The sequence below is a fragment of the Monodelphis domestica genome, chromosome 2 (assembly GCF_027887165.1).
Source record: "Monodelphis domestica isolate mMonDom1 chromosome 2, mMonDom1.pri, whole genome shotgun sequence".
Lineage (NCBI taxonomy): Eukaryota > Metazoa > Chordata > Mammalia > Didelphimorphia > Didelphidae > Monodelphis > Monodelphis domestica.
In genome coordinates, this window is record NC_077228.1 from 194453156 (window position 1) to 194479139 (window position 25984).

Below are 25984 nucleotides of genomic sequence, written 5' to 3' on the forward strand. Positions count from 1 at the left end.
ATCCACTGAGCCCCCTTTTGATGGAGCCATGCTGGCATGCTAGTTTTTTGTGATGTTTTCCAGATGTTGTCCTTTTAGTAATAAGGTTTTCCTAAGAATCAAAGTCAGATTCTGACTTATCCTTTCGAGATTCCATTCTCTCCTCTATTTTTGAAAATCAGGCTATTGTCCTCTCCAGGCCTGCCATAGCTCTCTGGTTCTCCAAGATCTACAGACTGGTCCTGCCAATTCTGCCTGAGAAGGAGGTTCCTGGGGCTGTTGGGCAAGGTCCCTCGCACCAAAGATCTCCAGACCTTTCCCCAGGTCTGTGGCTTTATGCGGCTCCATGTCCCACAGTCCCCTTGCCTCCGGCGTCTTCCCTTCCTCGGGAATTGTTCCCATCAGGTGCTGCACGCCTGACTAGGAATGCTGGACCTAAGAAATAGGTGCTCATTTTGCATTCTCCTCACAGCAGGTCCAAACGCACCCAGAAGTCCTAGGCTCTGTTTTCCAAGTCCTGACCTGGTTTCCTTCCGTTCCCTCCCCATAAAGCCCCAGCTGAGGGCTAGACTTCCAAACCTTTCCCAACTGTCCCTTTAAGACACCCCCCACGCCCTCCGCCTCCCCCCAGCACAAAGGCTCACTCCCCTACTGGCTGGCTGTCTTCCTGGTGGACAGATTTCCCCCTCTGGGCCCGGCCTGCCCTTTAAACTTCAACTCCTCGTCCGGAAGAAGAATATTGTTTCCGGAAGAAACCCGGAAGGACCCTTAGAAACTGGGTTTTAGGGAGGAGGTGAAGAATGCACTGGAGTCCAAGAAGAAGGGGGTGCACAGCACAAAAGTAAAGGAGGGTGAAAGCAGGGGGATCAGAGTTGTGGGGTGTCCTGAAAATACCACGGAGGTAGGTAGGGGAAACGGAGTAAGAGGGCCAAAGGCCAGGACCCTAGTTCTAGCAGCCTGTGACTCAGAGAAAGCTCCCTCTCCTCCCCTGCTCCCCATCCCCTTTTCTTGGAGCCTGGTTCTTTCCCTGTCTCCTGTTTGCCTCAGTTTCCCCATAGGTGCCACAGGCTAGGGAGGAACAGCTGTGGTTCCCCTATCCCTCTCCTAGATGCTGCTGCTGCTGCTGCTGCTGCCCCTGACCTTGCTGTGGATGGGGAAGGCCTGGGGCCCGACACTCCAGCACGGTCTGGCCTTAAGAGCCCTGCGATGGGCAGCAGCCTGGAAGCAGTGGCAGCTAGAGAAGAGCACAAGGCACGCCCTTCGAAGCCAGGAGCAGGCGCTGCATCAGTGCCTCCAGGGGCCGCGGACCACTCCCTGCCGGCTGGGGGAAGTGCCAGGTGGGTTTCTCTAAAGGAGCTGGCAAATGCGCCCAGCTTCACTAAGTGGGTTAGGGTCATAACGCTTATCTAGAACGTTAAGATTTGCGAAGCATTTTTTACCCATGTTTTCATTTGATTCCCCAACATCCCTGGGAGCTAGGCACTATTGTCACCCCCATTTTACAGTTAATAGCTAATAATAACAGATAACAGTTCTATAGCACTTACTATGTGCCAGGAACTGTGTTAAGTGATTTACAAATATTTCATTTGTATGAACCACCCTTATAACCACCCTGGGAGGTAGGTGCTATTATCGTTCCCATTTTACAGATAGTAGCTAACATTACCTAAAAAAAAAACAAAAAACCTCTTACTCTCTATCTTAAAATTGATATTAAATAGTGTTCTAAGGCAGAAGAATAGCTAAGCAATGGGGGTTAAGTGACTTGCCCAAGGTCACACAGAAAGTACCTGAGGTCAGATTTGAACAAAGGGCTTTCTATATCCATCCAGGCCTGGCTCTTTATCCACTGAGCTATCTAGCTGCTCCAATGGCAAACATTTCTATGTGTTAAGTGCTTTATAATTATCCTTTCATTTGATCCTCACAACAACCCTGAGATGGGTGCTATTATTATCCCCATTTTAGGGCCAGAGAAACTGAGGCAAATAGAGGTTAAGTGGCTTAGCAGGAATCAAATTTGAGTCTTCCTGACTCTGAGCCCATACTCTCTGGCTGGATTTGGAGTTCAAGGGCCTGAGTTGGAAACCTGCCTCTGCCCCTTACTGACTGTGTGATCTTGGGTAAATCACTTAACCTTTTGGACCTTTGTGTTGTCACCTGAAAAATGAGGGGTTTGGACTAAGGTCCTTTCCATCTCAAAATGGATAATCCTATGAATAGAATATACACACTTCCTCCCCCTCCAGGGTCTATAGACCAATGAAAACCACTGGATCCAGAAATCCCCACAGTGTGGCCTTGGAATGAGAGAGACCCCCCAACAAGAGGACCCCTGCCCAGCACCATAGAGAGACCCCAGGCTGCAGATCACCACCCCCTCTTCTAGGCTAGTCACACCCTCCCTTGGTCCTTCCAAGGCACCCCTCTCCCACCTTCCATTCCAAAGAGTCTCCTTTATCTCTCCCCAGCCCCCAAATAGATGAAGCTAAGCAGAGTATTTCGGGGGGTTGGGTATCTTTGCTGGTCGCAGACTTGAACAGTTTCCGGAATCAGTTCCCTCTGGTTTGGCCCCGCCTGGACCCCCACATGGAGACAGGGGAGTCAGAGGAGGGCTTGGCGCTGCTCCGGAATCCTCTGTCCAGCTCTGCTCCCTGGGATTCCTCCTTCCAGGTAGCTAGAGGAAATGCAACAGGTGCTTCCCGAGGGGGAGAGGAGGAGGGTTGCAGGTACCCCCTTCCCCACCTGAGCTCGTGCCGTGCCGCTCACATCCTGTGCATGGGGGGAAGGTTACCTGGGTATTTGGGGCTCTGTGCTTGCCAGGGGAAGGCTTGGTTCAGGCTTGGGACGGCAGTGGGAGAAGCCGGGTTGACGATTCCCCAACTGTCCTTGTCTTGCCTCTTTCCAGGTCACACTGCTGAGTCTCAACTCCCTGGAACAGTTATACCCGGGGGCCCTCGCCCCCGGAGGCACTGCCCGTTTGACCCTCTCTTCCCCCTGGCCCAGCTCCCTCCCCTGGCCCCTGAAGCCCCTGACCTGGGCTTGCCCGCCTGGGACAGGAGCGGGCGACCCTCGGACCCTGCTTCTGGCAGCTCTCGGAACCAGGAGGCTGCAGGTGCTGGAGGCCGGGACGGCCACCGAGCTGCTGGATGTCTTCTCCTGCCTTGGGGCTGACTGGAAGGAGCTGGTGGAGGCAGTGGCTGTTGGCTTGTCTGGCCTCTTGCCCCCTTCCCCCGCCCGGGCAGCGGAGCTGAAAAGCGAACTGGAACAGGGACCCCAGGGATTGGCTCGACGGCTCTGGCCCGGGCTGCAGGTGGTGGTGATGAAGGACGCAGGGGGGCAGGACGTGGCCAAGGCTGCCTTGGGAGCCACCTGGTGCCAAGGGTTGCCCTTCTTCTCACCTGCTTATGTAGCTGCTGGAGGTCAGGGGGTTGGGAGAGCTCTGGAGTGGGCCTAGGAGAGAGATCAGTGGTCCGCAATGGGCAAGAGACACCATCCATCGGAGCTAGGCAGTCCTGGTTTAGTCAGGCCGAGCAGGCAATAAGAGGAAAAGATCTGATCCTGGTAGGAAGAACAAGCAAAACGCCAAGAGACGGCAGAGAGGGGCAGAGAGGGGCAGAGCTCACCAGCAGGAAGCGCAGTAGTTCCTAAGGTGATTCCCTTTGGGTGGCTGGGAGGGGAGAGACCACTGCAGAGAACCACCCTCGCGTCCATTAAGCCAGTTTAAGGAAGCTAAGAGAAGGCTCTGAGGCTCCAGGCTCACCTGTTTGTTCTGTCTCCACCCTTCTTCCTACCCTCAGGTGTGATTGGACTGAACCTAGGCCAGAAGCAGCTAAATCCGGGATACCTTTTACTCCCAGGACCTCCCTTCGTGGAACTGCTCCCAGCCTGGGAAAAGGTCCAAGAGGAGGGCCCCGCCACCCTCCTGCTAGGGGAGGCCCTGCAAGGGAAAGAATACGAGCTGGTGCTGACCAATGATGCTAGCCTCACCAGGTGACGGCCCTCTGCTTCCCTCTGCCCCTCTAGGCACTCACCTGGCAAGATGAAAGGAGGGGGAGCCACGGGATTCCTGATAAAGCAGGGGAGGATCAGGAGGTGGGAGCTCCCTGTCTCCCTTACTTTCCCTTTCTTATTACCACTTACTCCCCTCTCTTTGCCATGCATAGGTGCCCCCTGGGGGATGTGGTTCAAGTCATTGGCTTCTACAATCAGTGTCCTGTCGTCAGATTTGTCAGAAGGTGAGTGACCCACAGAGGGAAGCAAGAGGATGTTTCCGGGGAATTATGAGGACATTCCAGACCAAGAGAGCCCATGGATACACCTTGGACCCAAAGCTTCCCCTGCTGGGAGATCTGGAAGAGATCCTGCAGGGCTTTCTCAGCAAAGAGACTCCACAGAACATCCTCCCAATTCTAAACCCTGACTTCCTTTTAACCAGCCCCCCCCAAATCTTCTTCCTAAAACTGCTGGGAGGCCCTAGAGTTCTTGCCTTCCTTGTCAGTCCCTTATCACTTTCTCCCTGAGGTTAGGGGAGAGAGCATCCCTGCATGCCCCTCTCTTTGGGAAATGGGTTTGACCCCCTTGTTTCCTCCCTTCACTCCTCCCCTCCTAGGCTGGGTCAGTCCCTCAATGTCCGAGGCGAGGGCATCTCTGAAGATGTGTTCTCTGAGGTACTGCTACGTGCTGTGGGGCTGTGGCCAGGGGCCAAGCTGCTGGATTACTGTTGTGCAGAGAGTGGCATTGTGGGTAAGACATTCTCCTACCTCCCTCTCCTAGGGCCCTGCTCTTTAAGTAAGAGGTGCACCTTTAGCAGCACCCCACCCTCATTTCCCACCCCCCAGCGTCTCCATTGCTGAGATCTCCCAGGAAGGTGGCAGCTCCTCCTCTCTTGAGACAAACCCTCTCTGAAGCCTAATCTTCATCCCTTCTGGAGTGTTATTTCTCTTCCTTTTCCCTCCTCTTATGAAAAAGTAATTTTCTATTCTCCTCTTACATGCCCAAATGTGCCCCTGCCCTCCCCCCCAACCTGTCACTTTTTTCCACATACCTCAAGATGGGACCCAAGGGGAGCTAAGAACCTTCCCCGGGATCCCTCCAGTAAATCGTGGAAGCTTTCCACAGGCTCTTCCTCTGATGGCTCAGCTCCCCACTACGAAGTGTTTGTAGAACTGAGAGGGGTTCGGGGCTTGTCGGAGGACCATCGACACAAGGTAAGGGGGTGAGGAGAAGGGACTTGTGGTTTCTCCGACCCCAGGCCCTGGGGTTCACTGGGATTAGGAGAGAGGGAGGAACAAATCCAGGGAGGGGAACAAAGAAAACTGAGGAAAGGGGGATGAGAGACTTCAAGGTTCCTTCTAACTGTGAAAAGCCTGTGCTCTATACTGCCCACCCAATCCTAGACCCCGTAAGCATACACTTTGGCCTAACTAAACCTTATCTGTCCTTTCTATTTCCAGCTTGATCACTGCCTCCAGGAAGCCTCCCCCATCTACAAGTCTCTCCGTTTTCGAGGCAGTATTGGACCTGCCCAAGTCCACTTGGTGGGCCAAGGGGGTTTTAGTGCCCTCCGGGCTCTCCTTTCCTCCTCTCCCTCATTGATGCCCTTTTCCTCCTTTCCCCCAGAGATGCCCAGGATCCTGAGACATAGAAAACTGATCCAATTTCTGCTGAGGAAGGTGGTGTCTTGAGTATCTTCAATTTCCCACCTCCATCGCAGAATGCCTGTCTCTCTCCTTTGTCTCTGTGGAAACCCATAAGTCCAGGGGACTCTCTGAGTCTAGAGATTATCCTAGTTTCTTAATGCTCTCTTGGAGTGGGAAGAAAATCTCACTTGGGTACCCTTTTGGCCAGTTTTCCTGTTTTCTACCCAGGCTAAATGATACTAATTCTGGTGACTGAGCAGTGAAGTGGAGGGAGTCAGTTACTGGAGGGGTGGGCACCAGGAGGGAAGGAACATAATTCTTCTTTCCCCCTATAGAATGGGTATGGGTATGTGTCCTATTGTCTCTTCTGTCCCCATGCATAAACACTGATTTGATATTTAAACATAGGGACTAGGAGAGGGAAAGATACTAAGCCTCTGATTTCATTAATAATATCCTCCTGGATGAGGAAACTATCAATACAGGTTAGCACTTTCTCTGCATCTAAGAGAGGGCATCTCTTATGTGATGCATCTCTGCATCACAACCCTGGGAGGTTGTGACTTGCCCAGGGTCACATGGTGGGCCAAGTATGTATCCGAGGCAGAACCTGAACTCAGATCTTCCTGACTCTAAGACCAACTGTATTATGCCACACTATCTAGCCATCTCTAACAGATATGGCATAAAATCAGAGATTAGGGAGAGGAAAGGTGAGGCATTTTCCCCTTAGAATGTGCCTAACAAGCAAGGGGCCTCTAAGCTAGAAAGGGACCACTCTTTCCTCCCCATCCTTCACCCTCATTCCCTTTACCATAGTTTGATAGCAGCCCCCTTCTTGGCTAGCCAGTTCCCATTTTCCAAGACACTATTCCTATACTGGCCAGGTAAGGGGTGTCATGTTGGAATTGGGGGAAAAGGGCTGTCAGGGATGACATTCTTGGCCCTGCTACAAATACAAAGTTTTCTAGAATTAGAAGAAAGCCTTTAGAAATCATCCACACCAATGCTCCCATTTTAGAGAAGAAACAGACCCAGAAAGGTTAAGTGATTTGCCAAAGGTCACCCAGTTAGTTTGTGGACTATCCAGGAGCAAAACTCCGTTTTCCATTCTGCCAATGCATTCTTTTCTTTTAATATAATATTTTTCCCAATCACACAATAATTTTTCACATTTACTCAAAATTTTGAGTTCCAAATTCTCTCCCTTCTTCCCCTTCCCTGAAATGGCAAGCAACTTGATCTAGGCTATACATATGTGATCATGCAAACATATCTTTAAACTGGTCATGCTGTGGAAGAAGGCTCATAAAACAACCACTACACACCCACAAAACAAAGTGAAAGGGTCTGTTTTGGTCCGCCTTCAGACTCCATCAGTTCTTTCTCTGGAGGTGAATAACATTTTTCATTGTGAGTCCTTTGGGATTGTCTTAGATCATTGAACACATTATTCTTTATTTTCATTTCGCTATATTGTTATTCCCTCTGCCTTGGTGTTAGGGTAGAAATGGCAAGGTGGAGCAGTGGGGTCAATAATTCTCAAAGGTCATAGGAAACCTAACCAGTCCCTGAAACTAGGGACAGAAAACAATTGATTCATGCCTTCACAGAAATCTGTGTCACAATAAACTTGGATAGACCTATATGTATTATGGCTCTCTGTCTTAGGGGTGGGTTGGAAGGATAAAAGATATTTCTGAAACTAGGGGAAGAAGTGATCTGAAAAAAGGGAAGGTGCGGGTAGATAAAAAGCATTTTTTTCTCTGAGAAATAAAGCTTTGGAGTCTTGGAGAGACAAAGAGATGAGAATAAAGAATTGCTAAGGATTCACTCTCTTCCCTCACTGGTTTATGCATCACGTCCAGGACAAGATACGGTACCTGCCCCCCCCCCCCCCATTTTCATCCTATCCTCTAATTAGGCTAATGACCCTCATTTCCCTGCAGCCTCAGTCTCATTGTCCCTAACCAAGGCAGGAGCTGCTTTTGTGTTCTTAGATTCCTGGGTCTGCAATTGCCTTGTTAATGCCCAGCGACTGGTGTCATCTCCAAGGAGCTTTCTGTCTTCCTTAGGGGAAAGCCAGGGGCCACATCACCCAGACGCCATCTCCAAAGACGACATCTCATTCATTCTTACAGCCCTAACCTAGAGACAAGCCCCCCTTCAGGGTGGTATTCTTAGTTCTGGCTTTGTCTGATCGGGGTATGTGCGTAGATGCCCATCCCTCCCCCCTCCAAGCCATGGTCACTATAAGCCTCAGAAGGAGCGCTTCCCAGTCACTGCTGCCCAGCATCTACGGGGCATTCTGCAGCCTTTGCCTGGACAGCTTGACATGCTCCTGGCTGCCCCTCGCTCCAGAACTCTTGGCACCATGGATCCAACTACTTCAAAGGTAAAGACCTCAGGGAGAAGAAGGGCAATAGGATTTATGGGCATGGGAAATGGCCCTTCAGGCTGTAGGCATTTTTGTCAGCTCACTTGGGGTGGGAGAGCCTAATCTAATCCTATTGAGGACTTAGAGGTCCCCGGTTCAGGTCCATGGTTCAGACCCTGGTTGTGGGCCATGAGTTAAGCAGCTGGAAAGTGAGGAGTGGAGTCCTTAGTCCTAGGTCTGTGAGTCCCACAGGGGAGGCAGTACAAATGGAAAGGACTCATCCTGGGTGTCTCGACTTTCCCTGATTTGTTTTTAACTTGAATATACTCTGTGTGTGCCAGTATTCTTGTGGAGGGAAAGATGGGGAAACAAAAAGAATAAAGTGGAGAACTTTCTGCCTCATAGGAAAGATCAATAGATTTATTGAAATGGACATTGGGATGGAAAGCAGATGGGAGCTCTGGCCCTTTTATAATGGGTTTATAGGAATAGTGGAGTCCTCTCAACCCCATTCCAATGCACATTTGTTTCCCTCCTCTCCCACTCCTTTGACTCCCCTCCCACCTTTTTTTTTAGCTAGAATGGAGGTGATAAGCCCTCCCAAGGGTGGGAGGAAACTTGATCCACATCCTTGGTCCCCCAGAATAGCACAGAAAGCCAAGCTTAAAAGATTCCATCTTCTACAAACTCCTGCCTTTATTGGGATTGGAATTTCTGCATGACACTTTCCTGTGGATGGGAGATGTCAACATGCTGGCTTGGTGACAGGTGCAGGGTGGGGGGAAGCTTGCCCCAGCTGCCCAATGTGCCCACCTTTTCCTTTACCCTTGCCACCATAGGCTCCTTGGGCCACCGTGATGCTGCTGCTCCTGCTGCTGGTGCTCCCAGCTTTGCTACCTGCCCAGGCAACAGCCCAGCCCATGCCCAACTGCTGTCGACAGAAGACTTGCTCCTGTCGTCTCTACGATCTGCTACACGGAGCTGGCAACCATGCAGCGGGCATCCTTACCCTGGGGAAAAGGAGGGCGGGTCTATCTGGGCTACAGGGACGACTCCAGAGGCTTCTGCAAGCCAGTGGCAACCACGCCGCAGGCATCCTCACAGTGGGACGCCGTGCTGGCGCAAGCGGAGAGCCTCTTCCCAGTCCCTCAGGAGCCCCAGGCTTCAGCAGCTGCTCCCGGGTCCCGGGCACTCTATCTTGCGCAGGGCACCTGTGTACTGACAGCCCCACATCCTAGGACCCTGTCCAGAGCTGGCAGGGGACAAGAGCCTCTGAGGCAACTGTCTACCAATAGCCACTCCCCCAGCAATTGGGGTACAAAGCCCTGGGGCACCACCAGACTCCCAAGACTCTGGCTGCTTAGAGGCTCAATCATTTGGGCAGTAGCTGGGGTGGGGTTGGGAACTTCCTAATTTCTATATATTCGGGATGGTCCCAGATAAGGGTGAAAGGCATAGAGAGACAATCAGGTTTCTCCCCACCTCCTCTCAGCCCCAGGTCTGTGCCCACCCCCTAGTACTGGAGAAATAAAGATGATTCATGATGAATGTGTTCTTTTTCTGTTCCTCCCCTCACTCCTTTCCTCTCTATCTCGACAGACTTTTTTTTTTTTGGTGGTGGTGGTGGTGGTGGTGAGGACTTTGAGACAAGGTCTGAAAATTATACCCTCTATGTGTCACAGTCATCTCAGGCTTGGGAATTTCTCTGGAGCACAAAGATTGTAGGGAGGAAAGGATTGGTTGGGGTTGAAGATACTGAAGAGGCAGCCCCATAGAGTGGAAAGGATATCCTGGGTTCAGATTTAGGAGGATGTTATTTCCACTTAACTCCTTAAGTCCCACTTTCCTCATCCCTTAAATAAACTGGATGGGCTCTGAAATCCCCTCCAGTTGGAGATCATAACTCCTGTACAGTTTTAAAAATTAGTTTTTAAAAGCATCTCTTCTACTCGAAGTTCTTCCTACTCCAGCCTCAGTCACCTTTGGTGCATCTGAAGAATAGCTAATCTAGGCTGTATCTCATACTTTATGCTTACCACCTACCATTTTGGAATCCTCAACTACTGAGTATGAGGAAGGGGTGAAAGGTCTAAGGAACCAAACTCAAGGGACTTAGTCTCTCTTTTGTCTGAATCCAGCCAGCTAGCCAGAGATTGAAGAACTAAAAAGAAAAATATTCTTTTAATTAAAAAAAACCTAGGCATCAAGCAACCAAGAAAATAGCTCCTATTATACCTAGTCCCATCTGACTGCCCAGTTCCCCTGCAGCAGGGAAGGGGGGTGGGGAGAATAAGCTTAGAGATCCCTTTATTCCTATCTCAGTTCCCTCCTCCTTCACTGTCAGGAAGTTCTTTCTGCTCTTCTATCTGCATATTTTTTCTGGTGTAGTCTCAGCTCCCTTGCCTCTCCTGTTCTGCCCTAAAATATCCTTCCTGATCACTTGTTAGAGACTTACAATACAGATGACTGCCCCAGGGTATCAGCCTTCTCTAAGTTTCTATCTTCTCCAGCCTCTCCTTTCTGGATAGATATATGTGTGGGAGAGGGGCAGATGTCAAAGTAAGAAAATGTTAAGATTATTTTAAGAAACATAAACTGAACCTCCCTCTCTTCTTTGCTGAGGACCAAGGAGGTGGAACACAGCATAAACTGTAGGATCTGACTGATGTGTTGGTTACTTTTCCTTACTATTTGCAGGGAGATTGCTTTTCTTTCTTTTCTTCCTTTTAAGAAGTTCTTTGTTATAGGAAGGGATTTTGGGGGTAGGGGTATACTAAAAATGATGTAAAAATGAAAGATACCAATTTTAAAAAATACAAGCTGAGAGTGGGCAATCTTTCTCCTTCAATAAATGGTGGCTGTAGCTACTTCTATACAGAATTGGGAGAGTCATTGCCACAGAAGCAGTGGGGTGTAGTTGGACTTGGAATTAGACCTACCCTCCTATACTGAGTTCATCTGTGACCAAGGGCAAGTTGCTTGGGTTTTCTCTCCACCTGGAAAGTCAGGCTAACTCTTGCTTCACAGTGCTGTTAGGAGGATCCAAAGGAGATCGTACTTTGCAAAATCAAATTGAGACTATTTTAAAGGATTTATGGTTTAGTTCTCTTCTGAACCTCTGGTGGGGAAATTCCAACTGCAAAAGATTGAAAATCATCTCTGACTTAGGAGATGAGTTCTAGGGAATTGTCTGGTACTATGTGAAGTGATATTTGAAACCAGGCATTCCTGATACCAAACTCCCCTCTTTGCTTTGTCTCTGGAACATATAACTGTGGCTATTATAAGTTCATAAATTCAGAGCTCAAAGGGACTTAAGAGGTCATTCAGTCCAACGAGTCAGTTCACTAAAGAGGAGAAAGAAGTCGAGGGAAGTTAACTTGCGTGAGGTCACACAGGTAGGATACCCTGCTCCTTCTATTCTCCACACCCTGCAGTCTCTTGAACTCATCAAAAGCTATTTTTTTCGGGGGGGGGGAGGGGAAATAAAGGAAAAGCCCAATAGGGGGCTCCTGGGTTCCAGTATGCCTCCGAACTCCAAGTATCTGGTCCCGCGTGGGCGAAGCGAGGGGGAAGCCCAAAGGAGGAGCCAGGAGTGGGAAGCTCAGAAGCATGCATGGAGGAGGGGCCTCGGAACAGAAGCAGGGTCACACCTGGGACCAAGAGCTCTCTAGAACGGAGAAGGGAGGTTAGGAGGCGGGGCCACATGGAAGGAGGGATGTTCTCTCAGTGCTAGCCTCTCCTCATCCCTTCAGGACTCCCCTGTGGGCGTGTCATCAGCCCGCTCCCCCTGAGACACCCGTAGGCGGACCCCACCTCGCTGAAGTGGGCTGCTTAGAGGGGAGGGGGGGCCTGTCTTTGGCAGCCCCTCCCCCGGTGGGGGCCACGTGGCGGGCTCTCGCCAGGCCACTGGGGGGAAAGAACTCAGCCCCAAAAGGGATTGGGGGGGGGCGGGGTGGCCCGGGCTGCGGCGCCGAGAAGAACTGAGCCTGGAGCCCAGCACAGAGGCAGCGGCGTCGTAGGAGGAGAAGAAGAGAGGAGAAAGGGAAGGAGGCAGGCGCATGGGGCGCCCCGGCCCAGCCGGCAGCGCGCCCCACCCTGCCCGGCCGTGCTAATCCTCCCCCTCTAACCTCCCCCTGGAACTTGGATCTCACTACCCCAGGGCCATGCCTGTCATGAAGGGGTTACTGGCCCCCCAAAACACCTTCTTGGATACGATCGCCACACGATTCGACGGCACTCGTGAGTAGGGGAGGAGCGCTACAGGGACTAAGGGCTGGGGCAAGGGGCTGAGATGACCCCAAGGTTTCTGGGATGGGGATCACAACCGGTCCCAGTCCTGTAAGCCTGGGCGCCACGGAAACACAAGTGAATGTAGGGATGGGGAGACCAAGGACCCTGGAGAGAAGTCGCATCCTGAGACCTAGAGAAAAGAGAGACAGGGCGGACGAATAAGAGCTGGACATCGGAAAATGCGTTGGGCTGGGGGCATTCGAAGAGGAGGGACAAAAGCAGGGGCAAGTAGCAAGGGGAGCCAGAAATACTTAAGAGTCAGACTGGACTCTGGGTGTGAAGGGTTAGGGGTGAGGTAGGGGCGGGAACAAGGGACCCTCTTTGTGCCGCGGAGGCGGGAAGGGGTTTTTCGAGGCCCAGAGCTGTCCCCTCCCCTAAATCCCAGCTCCCTGACTGCAGCCCCCAGGGACTGAGCTAGGGGGATATGAATGTGTGTGGGTGTGTAAAAATGGATCTGGGGTGTGGAGGAACTGAGAAAGAGAAGACGGGAAGATTAAAGAGAAGGGGAGTCGAAGCCAGGCTGGGATCTATGCGATAAGAACCCGTTTTCTCCTTTTTCTCTACCTCCCACTCAACCGTCCAAAGAAATAAAATCCTGGACTTCACTGAGACCTGGATCAGTGCAAAGGGAGGCTGGGACTAAGGTCATGTGCACCCTACACAACAGACCAAAGAACCATAAACCCAGAATTTCTGTCTTAACTGACTAAAGAGGGGGTGGTTGCTCTCTGGAGTGGAGGAGGGAGCTTTCTTTTTCACTCTATGAGTCTCACCACACCCGTCGGTATCCCACCTAGCTCGAGTTCCCAGATCAGGACCATGGACAGCCGACCTGGAACCCCTCCCACGTTTCCCCTTTTTCTTACAAAGGAGCTGAACTGGCCCCTTCGGGAGGTTGGGCCAGGAGAGAGAGGGAGGGGAAGGAGAGTGGTACCCGAGGGCGGATGCGGAGCTGCTCGAGCCCTACCCTCCCTTCATTTCCCTCCTCCCGCCCCCCCTCCCCCCCCCCCCGCCTCCCGCCTCCCGCCTCCCGCGTTTCCATAGCATCTATCACCGTAGCAACCAGCCCTAAAATGGAGGGAGGAGGCAGTGTTTGGGGCCCTAGTTCCTTTCCTCTCGCCCCCAGTGCCTTTTTCAACTACCACCAGGACGCGGAGAAGGGGAGAAGAAAGGAGAATATATAGCCTCAACTTGGACTCTGAGCCTGAGTCTCAGCTCCAGCTGGGTTGGCTTCTTGCTTTCCTGTCCTACTGAGAATAGTGTGCTAGTGTGTTGCGTACCTCGCTCCCTACCCCCCCCCCCCCCATCCCTATTCTGCTGTTTTGGGATGGGACAAAGGAATAAGGAGAGGTTCCAGAGGGGCTCTTCAAACTTTGAGCATTACCAACCCTTCCCCAAACCTCTAACTCCATGTGATATAGTGGAAGAAGCCGGGAGTCAAATGATGTATATTCATAACTGACTTCCATGAAATAAATGTATGACCTTGGACCAGTCATGTTTCTCATTGGCTTTCAATTCTCTTGATCAGTAAAATGAAATGGGCTTCACAACAGGCTCTTAAGAACTTTAATATTCTAAAAGATGACTAAGGTGGATTCTAGTTCTTTCCCCATGTTTTATATTAATTTTGTGATCTTAGGCAAATCACTCAACCTCTCTGGGTCTCAAATGAAGGAGAATAATCTTTTACCTAACTAGAGACCAACAATTGGACCCAATCTCATACTCTAAGCCATTGATCTCCAATTTCCTAACCTGGGAATAATATCTGGGTTTCTAGCCCTCAGACCAGTCTAGTTTCTTTATCTTAGAGTCTGTGTCTAGTGTAGGGTTCAGAACTTGGACATCCAGTTTCCCTGGATGCTCTAAACCTTTCCTGGAATTGAAGTGGAGAGATTTGCAGTAGTAGAAAGAGCCTTGGATTTAGTGTCATTAGACCTACGTTTTAATCCCTAGTTTACTTACTTCCTGTGTGTCTTTGGGCAAGTCACTAAACCTTCCTGCAAGTTATTTTCTTTCTCTATAAAATGGTTGTGTGGAATGGCTCAACTTAATGACTACCAAGTTGCTCCCAGTTCTAAATCTTGGGACCTGACATCTGTGGCCCCAGATGCATCTTGTTCATCTTGAACCCAAGCTATTTTTCTCTAAAAGCTTCCCTTCCCCAATGAAGTCCCACCATTACCCCTTCCTAAGTCTTTTTCTCCCCACAGACAGTAACTTCCTGCTGGCTAATGCCCAGGGGCCAAGGGGCTATCCCATCGTGTACTGCTCTGACGGCTTCTGCGACCTCACAGGCTTCTGCCGAACCGAGGTGATGCAGAAAACCTGCAGCTGCCGCTTCCTCTATGGCCCTGAGACCAGTGAACCTGCCCTGCAGAGGCTACACAAAGCTCTGGAGGGTCGGCAGGAGCACCGAGCTGAGCTCTGCTTCTACCGAAAGGATGGTGAGAAAACCCCTGACACCCAAGAGTCCTGGGGTTGCATAGTGGCTAAAGGGCCTCACTTAGATTCAGGAAGATCTGGATTCAAATTCTGCCTCTGTTACTTATAAGTTATATGAAGGTGGGAAAGGCACTTAACATCTCTATGACTCCCTCTACTTCTTCATCTTTAAAATGGGGGTGATAATTATAGCTAGGTCTCATAGGACTTTTAAGTCACAAATAATGTCATATACAAAAAGTGTCATGCCAACTTTAAAATGTTACATTGACATCAGTTACTAGTCAACACACATTTTAAAAGTCAAGTCAGTAAGCATTTATTAAGCACTAAGTGCCATGCACTGTACTAAGCTAGAGATAGAAATACAAGCAAAAAAACAATTCCTACCCAACAGGAGCTTACATTCTAATTTTGTTTATGTTTCTAATCTATAAAATGATATATTTCCATTCTAATTTTCATTGCATTCTATTATTTTCCAATCTCTAACTATCAAAAAATAAATCCCTGGGGGCAGTGGATTGAGAGCCAGGCCTAGGGATGGGAAGTCCTGGGTTCAAATCTGACCTCAAGACACTTCCCAGCTGTGTGACCCTGGGCAAGTTACTTGACCCCCATTGCCTAGCCCTTACCACTCTTTTGCCTTGGAACCAACACAGTATTGATTCCAAGAGTGAAGGGAAGGGCTTATTAAAAATAATAATAATAAATAAATAAAAATAAATCCCTATTTCACCTCGTTGGACCAAAGGAAAGAGTTTTGGGGAGAAGGGAATGTCTTAGAACTGACAGAGTAATCAAAGCTCTTTACCTATGATATTCATCTTCTTCCTTTCTCTCCAGGCTCAGCCTTCTGGTGTCTACTGGATATGATGCCAATCAAGAATGAGATGGGGGATGTGGTGCTATTCCTTTTTTCCTTCAAAGACATCACCCAGAGTCAAGGACGGGGACTGGGTCCTCCTGGAGGGAATAATCATGGTAACTGCAACAACTGGGGGGCAAGGAGAAGGATAGGGTATGAAGGAGACCATTTGGAAGCCAACTGAAGGAAGGGAGGGCTGAGGTGAGAAGAATGGCACTCTACCTGTTGTCCCAGGCTCACAGACTATGCTTTCTTCCACCTAACTCCCCCAGCAGAGAAGACTAGAAGCAGGAAAGGAGGCAGCTCTAGGCTTCGAACAGCCAGGAGGCAAGGTCATACTGTTCTGCACAGGCTTACCACCCAATTTGGCCGCCACAGTCAGGGCAATGTAAAGGCCAACAATGTGAGTCTCATCTCCCAGTTGCCCCAACCTTCCAGTTCTTGGTTTCCAGATCCCTCTGTCTTTCTGTCTTCCAAATGTTCCTGCCTCCTTGGCTCTATAATCTGCTGTCTGCCATGTACCCTATCCTATCCATTTTCCAAATTCTCCTTTTCCTTTTCCTGTGTCTCCAAATCCTCCCAAATATTCTGTCTTTCTGTCCCCATAGCTCTATTCCTCCCCATCTCCCAACCTTGTGCTATTTCTGCTTTGATGGGGTTCCTGCTCTCTGGGAGGAGGGGTGACATCATCCTTCTATTTTTGGCGATGTCAAAAGGGGCAGGATCACAGTTTATTGGCATTACTTACTGCTTCATGGTTTTGCTTGATATCAGTGTGTGACAAAATTATTGGGAGGTGAGATTCCTAAGGATAAAGCACTCTTCTCCTGGGATCAGGGAAAAAGATGAGTGCTTGTCCTCCCCTTAGCCTGTAAGAATTACAAGTCCCTATAACAGAGCTGATCCCTCTCCATTGGTCCCAGACAAGTAACCATATTAGCTAATTTTCTGTGCTGACTACTAGGACTGCAGAAGAGGGTATGATTACTATCCCTGGAGGGCTTCATCTTCTACTGACATTTCCTGAGCTGAGAAGCAAAGCTTGAGAAGGGAGAAGTTAATGAACTCAGGGCTTGACCTTAGTCATGGACTCTACTTGTTACCACATCTCTTTCAGGACAGCATCCCTACTTACTCCTCACACATTGGGAATCAAGAACTCTGCCCCATACCCCTACCCAAGCACTAAGCCAGGGTAAGCAAACCTTCCAGGATGCCCTCAGAAATATGAACAGCTTAATCCAAAAAGGGTGAATATGAGAGTGGAAGATAGAAAGCAAACCATACAAAGCAGCAGAGCTACAGATCTAGGGGAGAGGGACTCTATCCAAGGTCACACTGACTCAGAGATATCTTTCTCTGCATTTTGGGCAACCCCCAGCCTCTACCTCCTTCTTTCCAGACCTCCCAGCCCCAATCCTTCTACCTCATGATTCCCCTTACTCCTTTCCTCCCAATGTTCCCCCAGCCCTTTTCCCCTCAGTGTCCCCCCAGCCCCGACTCCTTTTCCCCCAGAACGTGTTTGAACCGAAGCCGTCAGTGCCTGAATACAAGGTAGCCTCTGTGGGGGGGTCCCGCTGCCTCCTCCTTCACTACAGTGTCCCCAAGGCCCTCTGGGATGGCCTCATCCTCCTTGCCACCTTCTACGTGGCCATCACTGTCCCCTACAACGTCTGCTTCTCAGGCGCCGATGACAGCCCCATCGCCACCCGACACACCCTCGTCAGTGACATCGTTGTGGAGATGCTCTTCATCCTCGGTCAGAGCCTACCCCAGACCTCCCATATCTAGACTTAAACCCTTCTGTAGGCCCTATGTTCCATCCCTCTCCTGGGTATTTATTCAGAATACAATTTAGCTCAGGACCCTACCCCTTTCCCCAGTCTCTGCAATCCAAGCATGGAGCCTCCCATCTTACCTAGAGAACAGTCTAGCCCATCCTCATCACCTTTCCAACCCCAAAATTCCAGTCACAATTCCCTTGTGAGGTTCAGTTCCTTCATTCCTTGGTTAAAGTTTCCAGGGCTGATGGTGGGGTGGGGGCAACATTACTAACCTCTTGACCAAAAGAGCTTCCTGGGTGACATTCATATTCTCATCCTTTCTCTTCCCAGATATCATCCTGAACTTCCGCACTACCTACGTGTCCCAATCAGGCCAAGTTGTCTCTGCCCCCCGTTCCATTGGCCTTCACTATCTGGCCACTTGGTTCTTCATTGACCTCATTGCTGCTCTGCCCTTTGACCTGCTCTATGCCTTCAACATTACTGTTGTAAGTGACCTCCCATGGGATTCCACATTGGAAATTCAGACTCTTCCCTGGTTCTAGTATCCTCAAATGTGAATGCAGCATCCTTCTCTGCCCACCTCATATAAACTAAAGACATTTTTCAAATTCATGTCTTATACCAATTTCTCCTGTTGAGGGGTTGGAGGATGGCAAATCTAGACTGATATCCCCTCCCAATGGTAGTGTAGAGTAGCCCAAACCCAGAGATAATTCAGTTTTCCTCCTGGGTCTTCCTTTTCAGTTCATTAACAGAGATTTAATGAATATCTTCTATGTCCTGAGAATCTTGTTAGACATTATATAAGATAGACAATTAGTAACGCACAGCTTCTGGCATCAAGGTGCTTATAATCTATGCAGAGATGTGACAAAACATGTAAGAGATAACAAATAAACAGTAGGAGTCAGTATATGAGTGGCATAGCATGTAGGATTTCTTAGGGGAAATTTTCTTTAAGATGGTTAAAGAAGGCAGTGTGGTGGTAGGGGGAAAAAATGTCAGAGTAGGACCTAAGTTTCATTCCTGAGTCTATACTAACTAGTGTATAATCTTTTTTTTTTAACCCTTAATTTCTGCCTTAGAATCAATACTATGTATTGGTTCCAAGGCAGAAGAGGGATAAGGGCTAGGCAATGGGATTTAAGTGACTTGCCCAGGCTCACATAGGTAGGAAGTATAAGGCCAGATTTGAAACCAGTACCTCTCATTCTCTAGACTTGGCTCTCAATCCACTTAGCTGCCCAACTGCTCCTAGTGGTGTAATCTTGAGCAAGTCATTTCACAACCATCTGCCTCAGTTTCTATAATATTGGACTATAAGAGGAGTGAAGTCCAGTGGAAAGAATACTGCATTTCTTTAAAATACTATGTTTGAGGCCCTGTGCTAAGAGCTTAGGCTACAAAGAAAGGCAAAAATAGTCCCTGTCCTTATGGTGCTCATGTCGTACAGGGGAGACAACATACAAATAATGATATACATACAAGATAGATGCTATACATGACAGATGGAAGTTGGTCCCAAAGGGAAAGCACTAGCAGTTAAGGTGACTGGGAAAGGAGTCTGGAGAAAATAGGATTTGAACTGAGTCTTGAAAGAACCCTATGGCAGTGATGGTGAACCTTTTAGAGACCTTACAGTCCAAGTGACCAAATAGCAACACTCATGTCCTGTGCGAGCCCCTCACCTTACCCCATAGGGGGAGGGAGGAAGTGCTCCCATTGGGTTGCTAGACAGAGGGGTGGGTGATGAGAGAAATGTCCTCAGAAGTGGTGGAGAGGGGGAAGGGAACGCTCTAGCATTCGGCACGCTCCAGCACCTGTGTCATAGGTTCACCAACATAGATCTAGGGAAACCAGGACATGGAAAGGAGGAGATATAGAATTACAGGGAAAGGAAATAGGTCATGAAAAGACATAGAGGGGGGCAGCCAGGTGGCTCAGTGGATTGAGAGCCAGGTCTGGACATAGGAGGTCCTGGGTTCAAATTTGACCTCAGATACTGCCTAGCTCTGAGACCCTGGACAAGTTACTTAACCCCCTGACTGCTATTCTACCTTAGAACCAATACTTAGTACTTAATATTGGTGCCAAGACAGAAGGTAAGGGTTTAAAAAAAAACAGAAAAGAAAACAAAAGATATGGAATCCCACTGGAGCAAAAGGTTATCTTATGCTAGATTCCCCCCAAGGCCTATCTGATCTTACATTTTTTTCTGAGAACCACCTCCTCCCCCTACTCCCAGGGATAAACAAGGGGTTAAGGAAACATCGAGGCCAGTTTTGGGATCTAGACCTCAAGGTCCTGGCATTTGGCAGAGAAATAAGTTCTCTCCAACTGGCTAGAGTGGAGAAGTTGGTGGAGTGAGGAGGATGGGATCCCTTGGGCCCCACTTCATCTGAGGGGAGTAGGGTTGGAAGGTTGCTTTTCCCAAGAGTTTCTCTGCCTGCTACACTTCCAGCTAGCTATAGCAGGAAGCCGCCTACACATACCCTGATTTAACCAACCGCCAACAGGCTGTGGGCTTCATCTCCCAGCTCTGCACACACATGTGCATGCTCCCACACACGTGTGTGTGCACACACACTGAACCCTGCATGAACTCTCCTACATGGATGTATGTGATCATGCTTTGGCTCACCCATGCATACCTCCAACTGCCTGAATGAGCGCCTCCCTTCCCCCATGAGTATATGGTTATATATATTCTTTTGGTACCTTGAGGCAAATGGGACAGAAATAAAGAGTTAACTCCATAGATAACCTTCCTTGGGATGGCGGTGTTACAGGATTCTTCCCTCTCCTCTCCTCCCAGGTTAGAAATCTGGACCCCTGAGCATCATGTTTGGGGCCTAGAGGGTGGGCAAAGTTTGCAACAGCATTCCTCCTGACTCCATACAGTTCATTTTCGTGTTAAAAAAAAGACCAAATAAACCCTTTCCTTAATAGAATCAACTAAGACAGAAAAGTGGTATGAGGATTAGACAATTGGGGTTAAGTGCCTTGCCCAGGATCACACTGCTAGGAATATCTGAGGTCAGATTTGAACCCAGGACCTCTTGTCTTCAGGCTTGTCTCTCTATCCACTAAGCCACCTAACTGCCCCAACTATCAGGTTCTTAAGCAGCTAATAGGTGCATATTTGTAGAATTCAAATAAATAATATCCTGAATGTGAAGGGCTAAGACGCTTGAATTAAGCATTTAAAGAAGAATAGAATCTTCCCCAAAACTTCAAAAATCGGATATCTGAGGTGGTTTGGATGTGGCTTTTTCCCCAAAGAGGGGGCGGGTCCAGATGACCACTCAAGAATTCATTCTACCCCTGAGCTGATCAAATAATCTCTCCTAGCAGCAGTTTGGGCTCTTTTTTTTTTTAATTTTTCTTTCTTTTATTTTAACAACTAATTTCCACATAAGTTTTCCAAAGTTATATGATTCATGTTGTCTCCTTCCCTCCTTCCCTCCCCCTGGAGTGGTAAGGCTTGGGCAGTTGGGGTTAAAAGTGACTTGCCTAGGGTCTCACAGCTAGGAAGTGTCTGAGGTCAGATTTGAGCCCAGGACTTCCCATCTCCGTGCCTGGCTCTCTACTCATTGGGCTACCCAACTGCCCCTTTTTTAGGATTTTAAAGGGACAGACATGAGGCTTTAATCAGACAACTTCCTTCCTCTCTACCCTTGGCCCTGAGATACTGGAATAATTATCTTACCTAAAGGTAGAAAGGAGGAAAGGGTCTCCCATGCCAGCCTGTCTACACATATTACCACATATATCTACAGTTGCTCCAGTGCAGTTAAACATGATTGATCGTACTGCTTTTGGAATTGATCAACAAGCATTTACTTAAGTGACTCAGTCTCTTAAAGAGTGTTTGTTAGGGGGCAGCTGGGTAGCTCAGTGGATGGAGAGTCAGGCCTAGAGATGGGAGGTCCTGGGTTCAAATCTGGCCTCAGACACTTCCCAGCTGTGTGACCCTGGGCAAGTCACTTGACCCCCATTGCCTAGCCCTTACCACTCTTCTGCATTGGAGCCAATACACAGTATTGACTCCAAAACGGGAGGTAACAGTTACAAAAAGAAAAGAATGTTTGTTATTCTTCTTATTTAAGTGGCCTCAGTGATGCAGCAGAAAAAGAAGTCTATATTCAAAGGGGCTCAAATCCCAGTTGTCAAGTTATAACTTATGGGAACTCGGACAAGTCACTGGGTCTCGCTAAGCTTCAATTTCCCCATCTGTAAAATGGGTGGGTTAGACCAGAAATCACTTGCTGTTCTGAATCTATGATCCAGTTTTTGTTAAGCACTCGTGATAGTCTTGGAATTTCAAGCAAAGTCTCCTTCAAAGGTTATTCTCATCTGTTCCTTGCCTGTAGGAAGGACAGAGTCTTCCCTTAAGTCATAAAGAAGAAAAGCTCTTCCTTGCTCCTTATCTGTCTCTGTCTCTCCCCTTTCTCTTTTCTTCTGCCTTGGATAGCCGCAAAGTCTTTCTTAAGATCCAGCTATGGTATGACAGATGCTAGAGCTGGAAGGGATGTTAGAGGTCATATGGGACAGATCCATTGTTGAAACGTCCCAGCTTCTCATTTTATAGAGGAGCCTGGAATAATTTGACCAAAATCACATAGAGAGCAAATGGTGGAGGCAGGGTTCAAATCCACATTTTCTGACTCAAAATCCAGTAATTTTTAAATTCAGTCACACTGCTTCTCTTATGAACCATTGTCCAGGAATGAGTCCCTTACCCTCTCTTAGCCTGCTCTCTTGTCTAAAAAATGGTACACAACCTACTTCGTCAGGTCAGTATTCGGAAGGTGTTTTATGAACCTTAAAGCATTGTTGTTGTTTAGTCATTTTTTAGCCACGTCCAACTCTTCATGACATCATTTGGGATTTTCTTAGCAAAGATACTGGAGGGGTTTGCCATTTCCTTCTTTAGTTCATATTACAAATGAGGAACTGAGAATAGGGTTAGATGACTTGTCCAAGGTCACACAGCTAATAAGTGTCAGAAGCTGGATTTGAATTCAGGAAACACTAGAAAAAATGTAAGTAATTATTATTATTTATCTGACCGTAACTTCCTATCTTTCTATTTCTCCCTATGTTATTCTTCCTAAACTTATTCTTCAGTCTCAGTGTGACCTTTAATTGCTATAGCTCCTCAGTGCTCTCCTAGGCCATCTGGCTTCATTTCCCTCCTTTCCTATAGTTAAGCAGTTAATCTTCACCCTGTCCATAACTCGTGAATACTTTGCCCCTTGTCACTCATGCCTTGCTAAACTCCCAATCCTGGATTATCTTCACCATTGGCCTCCTCTGGAAGGCTGCTACTCACATACTGAGTCCAGAGCAAATTTATGTTAGTTTATCTCAAAGCCATAAGGCAATCCTTTGACTCTTCCCTTAACTGACTCTCTGGAGCATTCCCTACATCAACTGTTCCAAGTCTTCTCTTCTCAAGCATCCCCATACCTCTCGCTCCCTGTTTCTTCTTGGCAAAGAACTCCATTTTATTGAGATCATGGAGGCCATCTCTCGTATTCCAGAGACAGTCCATGGCTGTTATTAGGTATTATGTGCCGGACACTGAGCTAAATGTAGATAGAAAGGCTAAAAACAGTCCCTGCCCCCAAGGAACCCACATCCTAGTGGGGAGAAGACCAACCTGTAAAGAATTAGGTGCAGAAAGGGAGATAGGGAGTAGGTAATCTCTGAGAGGAAGATGAAGAACAACACTGTAGCCAGATCATAATGTCTATGGAAGGGAGTAAGTTGTGGGAAGGCTGGGAAGGTATGAAGGGAGCAGGTAAAACCAGAGGATTTCATATATATTTGGACCTGGAGGTAATTGGGGGCTCCTAAAGTTTGTTGAATGGGGTAGGACTGGGGGGGGAGGGACAGGGATGATATGGTTAGATCTTTAGGAAAATCCTACTGACTAATGGAGCAGGGATAGATGGAGACCGGAAGATGAGTCAGAAGGCTTTTGCAATAGCTTTAGTAAGAGACATTTCCTAGCTGTGTGACCCTGGGCAAGTCATTTCACCCCCATTGCCTAGCCCTTCCACTCTTCTGCCTTGGAACAAATACACAGTATTGATTCTAAGATGGAAGGTGAGGGTTTTCATTTTTTTTTAATCTTGGTAAGAGAAGAAGAGGACCTAAACTAGAGTGGTCACTAAGTGAAGAGACAGAAGAGGACATGTAGGAGCGATGTAAAGGCAAAAAAGACAAGAATCCATTTAATGGCAGTGGAAGGAAGAAGGGAAACAAATATTTAAGAGTCTATTATGTGCCAAGCACTTTACAAATAAAATCCCATTTGATCTTCACAACAATTCTGAGGAACAGTTGATATTATTACGACCATTTTAGAGTTTAGGAAAGTGAAACAGAAGTTAAGTGACTTGCCCAGGATCTTGGTTAGTAAGTGTCTGGGGTGGGATTTGGGCTTAGGTCTTCCTGCCTCCAGACCCAGGTCTCTCTCTACTGCGCTACCTAGCTCTCCCTGGATTAGCTATGTTGATTGAGTGAGTGTGAGAAGTCAAGCAAAACTGTGAGGCTGCTACCCTGAGTAGCAATAGGTAGGTTCCAAAGAGGGGAGGGTTTAGGGGGAAAGAGAAGGAGTTGTGTTTGGACACATTGAATTTGAGATGCCTGCAAGTTATCCAGTTCTAAATGTCCGAAAGGCAGTTGGCAATGCTGTTTGTAGCACAGAAGAATAAATAGGGCTGGCTAGAGATTTGGGAATCATCTAAATGGAGATGATCATTGAATCCATGAGAGATAATAAGATTACTAACTGAGGGAGTAAAGAGAGAGAAAAGAAGTCCCTCTAGGCAGAGCCTTGGGGGACACCCAGATTTAGTGAGAATGACATGATTGAGGACCCAGCAAAGGATACTGGGAAGAAGCAGCCAAACAGATAGGTTAAAGATCAAGAGGTAACTTTGGAGAGGACTGTGTCAATTGAATAATGATATCAAAATCCAAATGGTATTAGGTGGAGAAAGAATTTATGATCTTTTGTTTCTATATCATCTTGACTTATGTAGATATTTTCATTATTTTATTATTTATATTTTGTATATATGTATATAAACCCTTACTTTCCACCTTAGAATTAATACTATGTATTTGTTCCAAGCAAAAGAATGGTAAGGGCTAGGCAATGGGGGTTAAGAGACTTGCCCAGGGTCACACAGTTAGGAAGTATCTGAGTCAGATTTGAACCTAGGACCTCCTGTCTCCAGCCCTGGCTCTCTATCCACACACTGAGCCACCATATGTTTTTTCCTCTATCTGACTCGGAGAGCTCTCTGCTGTTACACAGAACAATGGTCTCTCAACATTCTCTTTCCTCATCCTTCTTGTCTTCTCTACAGCATTTGACACTGTTGACTCTCCTTTCCTCCTGTACATTTTCTATTTTCATGATACCGGTCTCTCTTGGTTCTCTTCCTCCTGTCCCTTGTTAGTCTTCTTTGTTCCATCAACACCCATGTCTTGACCTCGTAACTATGGGTACAGTTCAAAGTTTTGTCTTGGCCTTTTACTCTCTCAGTACATTCCCTTGGTGATCTCAACAGCTCATCTCTATTGTGATAACTCCTACATCTGTATACTTAGTCCTAATCTTTCTCCTGAACTCCAAGCCCATATCATTGACTACCTATTGACTATTTCCAGCTGAATTTCCTATAAATATCTCAAACTCAACAGTCCAAAACAGAGCTCACGTTATTTCCTCCCAAACTCTTTACTTTCTTACTTCCTTATTTCTCTCTCTTGAGCTCCACTATCAGTCCAGTAACCCATTCTTCAAAGTGTTCTCAACTGTTCACTTTCCCTTATACTCCATATTCACTGTGTAGCCAAATCTTTTTTTAAATGTATGTATGTATTTAATTAATTTAAAATATTTTTCCATAGTTTCCATAGAACATGATTCGTGTTCTTTCCCTCCCTTCTTCCCTCTCCCCTCTCAGAGCCAACAAGTAATTCCACTGGGTTTTACATGTGTCATTGATCAAGACCCATTTCCATATTATTAATATTTGCAATAGAATGATCTTTTAGAGTTGTAGCCAAATCATGTTTATTCTACTTCTATATCTATCTTTCTAATTCTCTCACTCCCAAGTTCAAGCCTTCAACGTCTATCCCAGACTCCATTCACTCTAATTATCGCCGCTCATTCTAAGTTCAGGCCTTCATTATCTTTCTCCTGGATTGCTGCAATGCCCTCCTAATTGGTCTTCCTGATTCAAGTCTTTCACCTCTTTACCCTCCATACAGTGACCAAAGTGATATTCATAGAGCACAGGTTTCCTAGGTCATTCCTCTGCTCAAAAGTTATTAGGGACTCCTCCTCTAAAGCCCTAAGATAAAACATCTACTTCTCTGTTTGATATTTAAAGCCATCAGAGCAAGACTCCAGCTTATCTTCCTAGGCTAACACATTCTCTCTCTTCCAAAACTCATTTCCATTCAAATTCAGTTTACTTCTATAAGCACAATATTCCATCTTCTGCCTCTGAGTCTTTGCATAGGCTGCTCCTTATACTCTTCCCCCTCCTCCCATCCT

General features: G+C 47.7%; 3 protein-coding genes across 10 annotated transcripts in view; all 3 read left to right on the forward strand.

Moving 5' to 3' along the window:
- The first annotated feature begins 638 nt into the window (after positions 1-638).
- On the forward strand, positions 639-7270 carry GHDC (GH3 domain containing). Of its 2 annotated transcripts, XM_007482183.3 has the most exons (9): positions 642-880; positions 1088-1316; positions 2516-2655; positions 2891-3404; positions 3783-3975; positions 4149-4220; positions 4595-4728; positions 5104-5192; positions 5439-7270. In XM_007482183.3, the coding sequence occupies exons 2-9, from the start codon at positions 1088-1090 to the stop codon at positions 5667-5669; spliced, it is 1602 nt and encodes a 533-aa protein (XP_007482245.2). In that variant the 5' UTR covers positions 642-880; the 3' UTR covers positions 5670-7270. The 2 variants fall into 2 exon arrangements, with proteins under 2 accessions (XP_056672727.1, XP_007482245.2); XM_056816749.1 differs by having other exon boundaries at positions 639-1316; positions 2516-2677; positions 2891-3097.
- A 144-nt stretch (positions 7271-7414) lies between these two features.
- HCRT (hypocretin neuropeptide precursor) lies at positions 7415-9549 on the forward strand. Its single transcript, XM_001366631.3, has 2 exons — positions 7415-8019; positions 8841-9549. Exons 1-2 carry the CDS (start codon positions 7960-7962, stop codon positions 9237-9239), a joined length of 459 nt encoding a protein of 152 aa, XP_001366668.2. The 5' UTR covers positions 7415-7959; the 3' UTR covers positions 9240-9549.
- Positions 9550-11638: 2089 nt separating this feature from the next.
- Positions 11639-25984, forward strand: part of KCNH4 (potassium voltage-gated channel subfamily H member 4) — a 29791-nt gene continuing 15445 nt past the window's right edge. For 4 of the 7 annotated variants that reach the window (XM_007482185.2, XM_056816754.1, XM_056816753.1 and 1 more), the window contains exons 1-6: positions 11639-12243; positions 14511-14744; positions 15589-15726; positions 15883-16013; positions 17126-17369; positions 17725-17882. In XM_007482185.2, the coding sequence (XP_007482247.2) occupies positions 12168-12243; positions 14511-14744; positions 15589-15726; positions 15883-16013; positions 17126-17369; positions 17725-17882 (981 nt within the window). In that variant the 5' untranslated portion in view covers positions 11639-12167. Of the gene's footprint in view, positions 12244-13347; positions 13520-14510; positions 14745-15588; positions 15727-15882; positions 16014-17125; positions 17370-17724; positions 17883-25984 lie in introns of those variants that run through there. The other 3 variants (XM_007482186.2, XM_056816750.1, XM_056816751.1) reach the window with 3 other exon arrangements.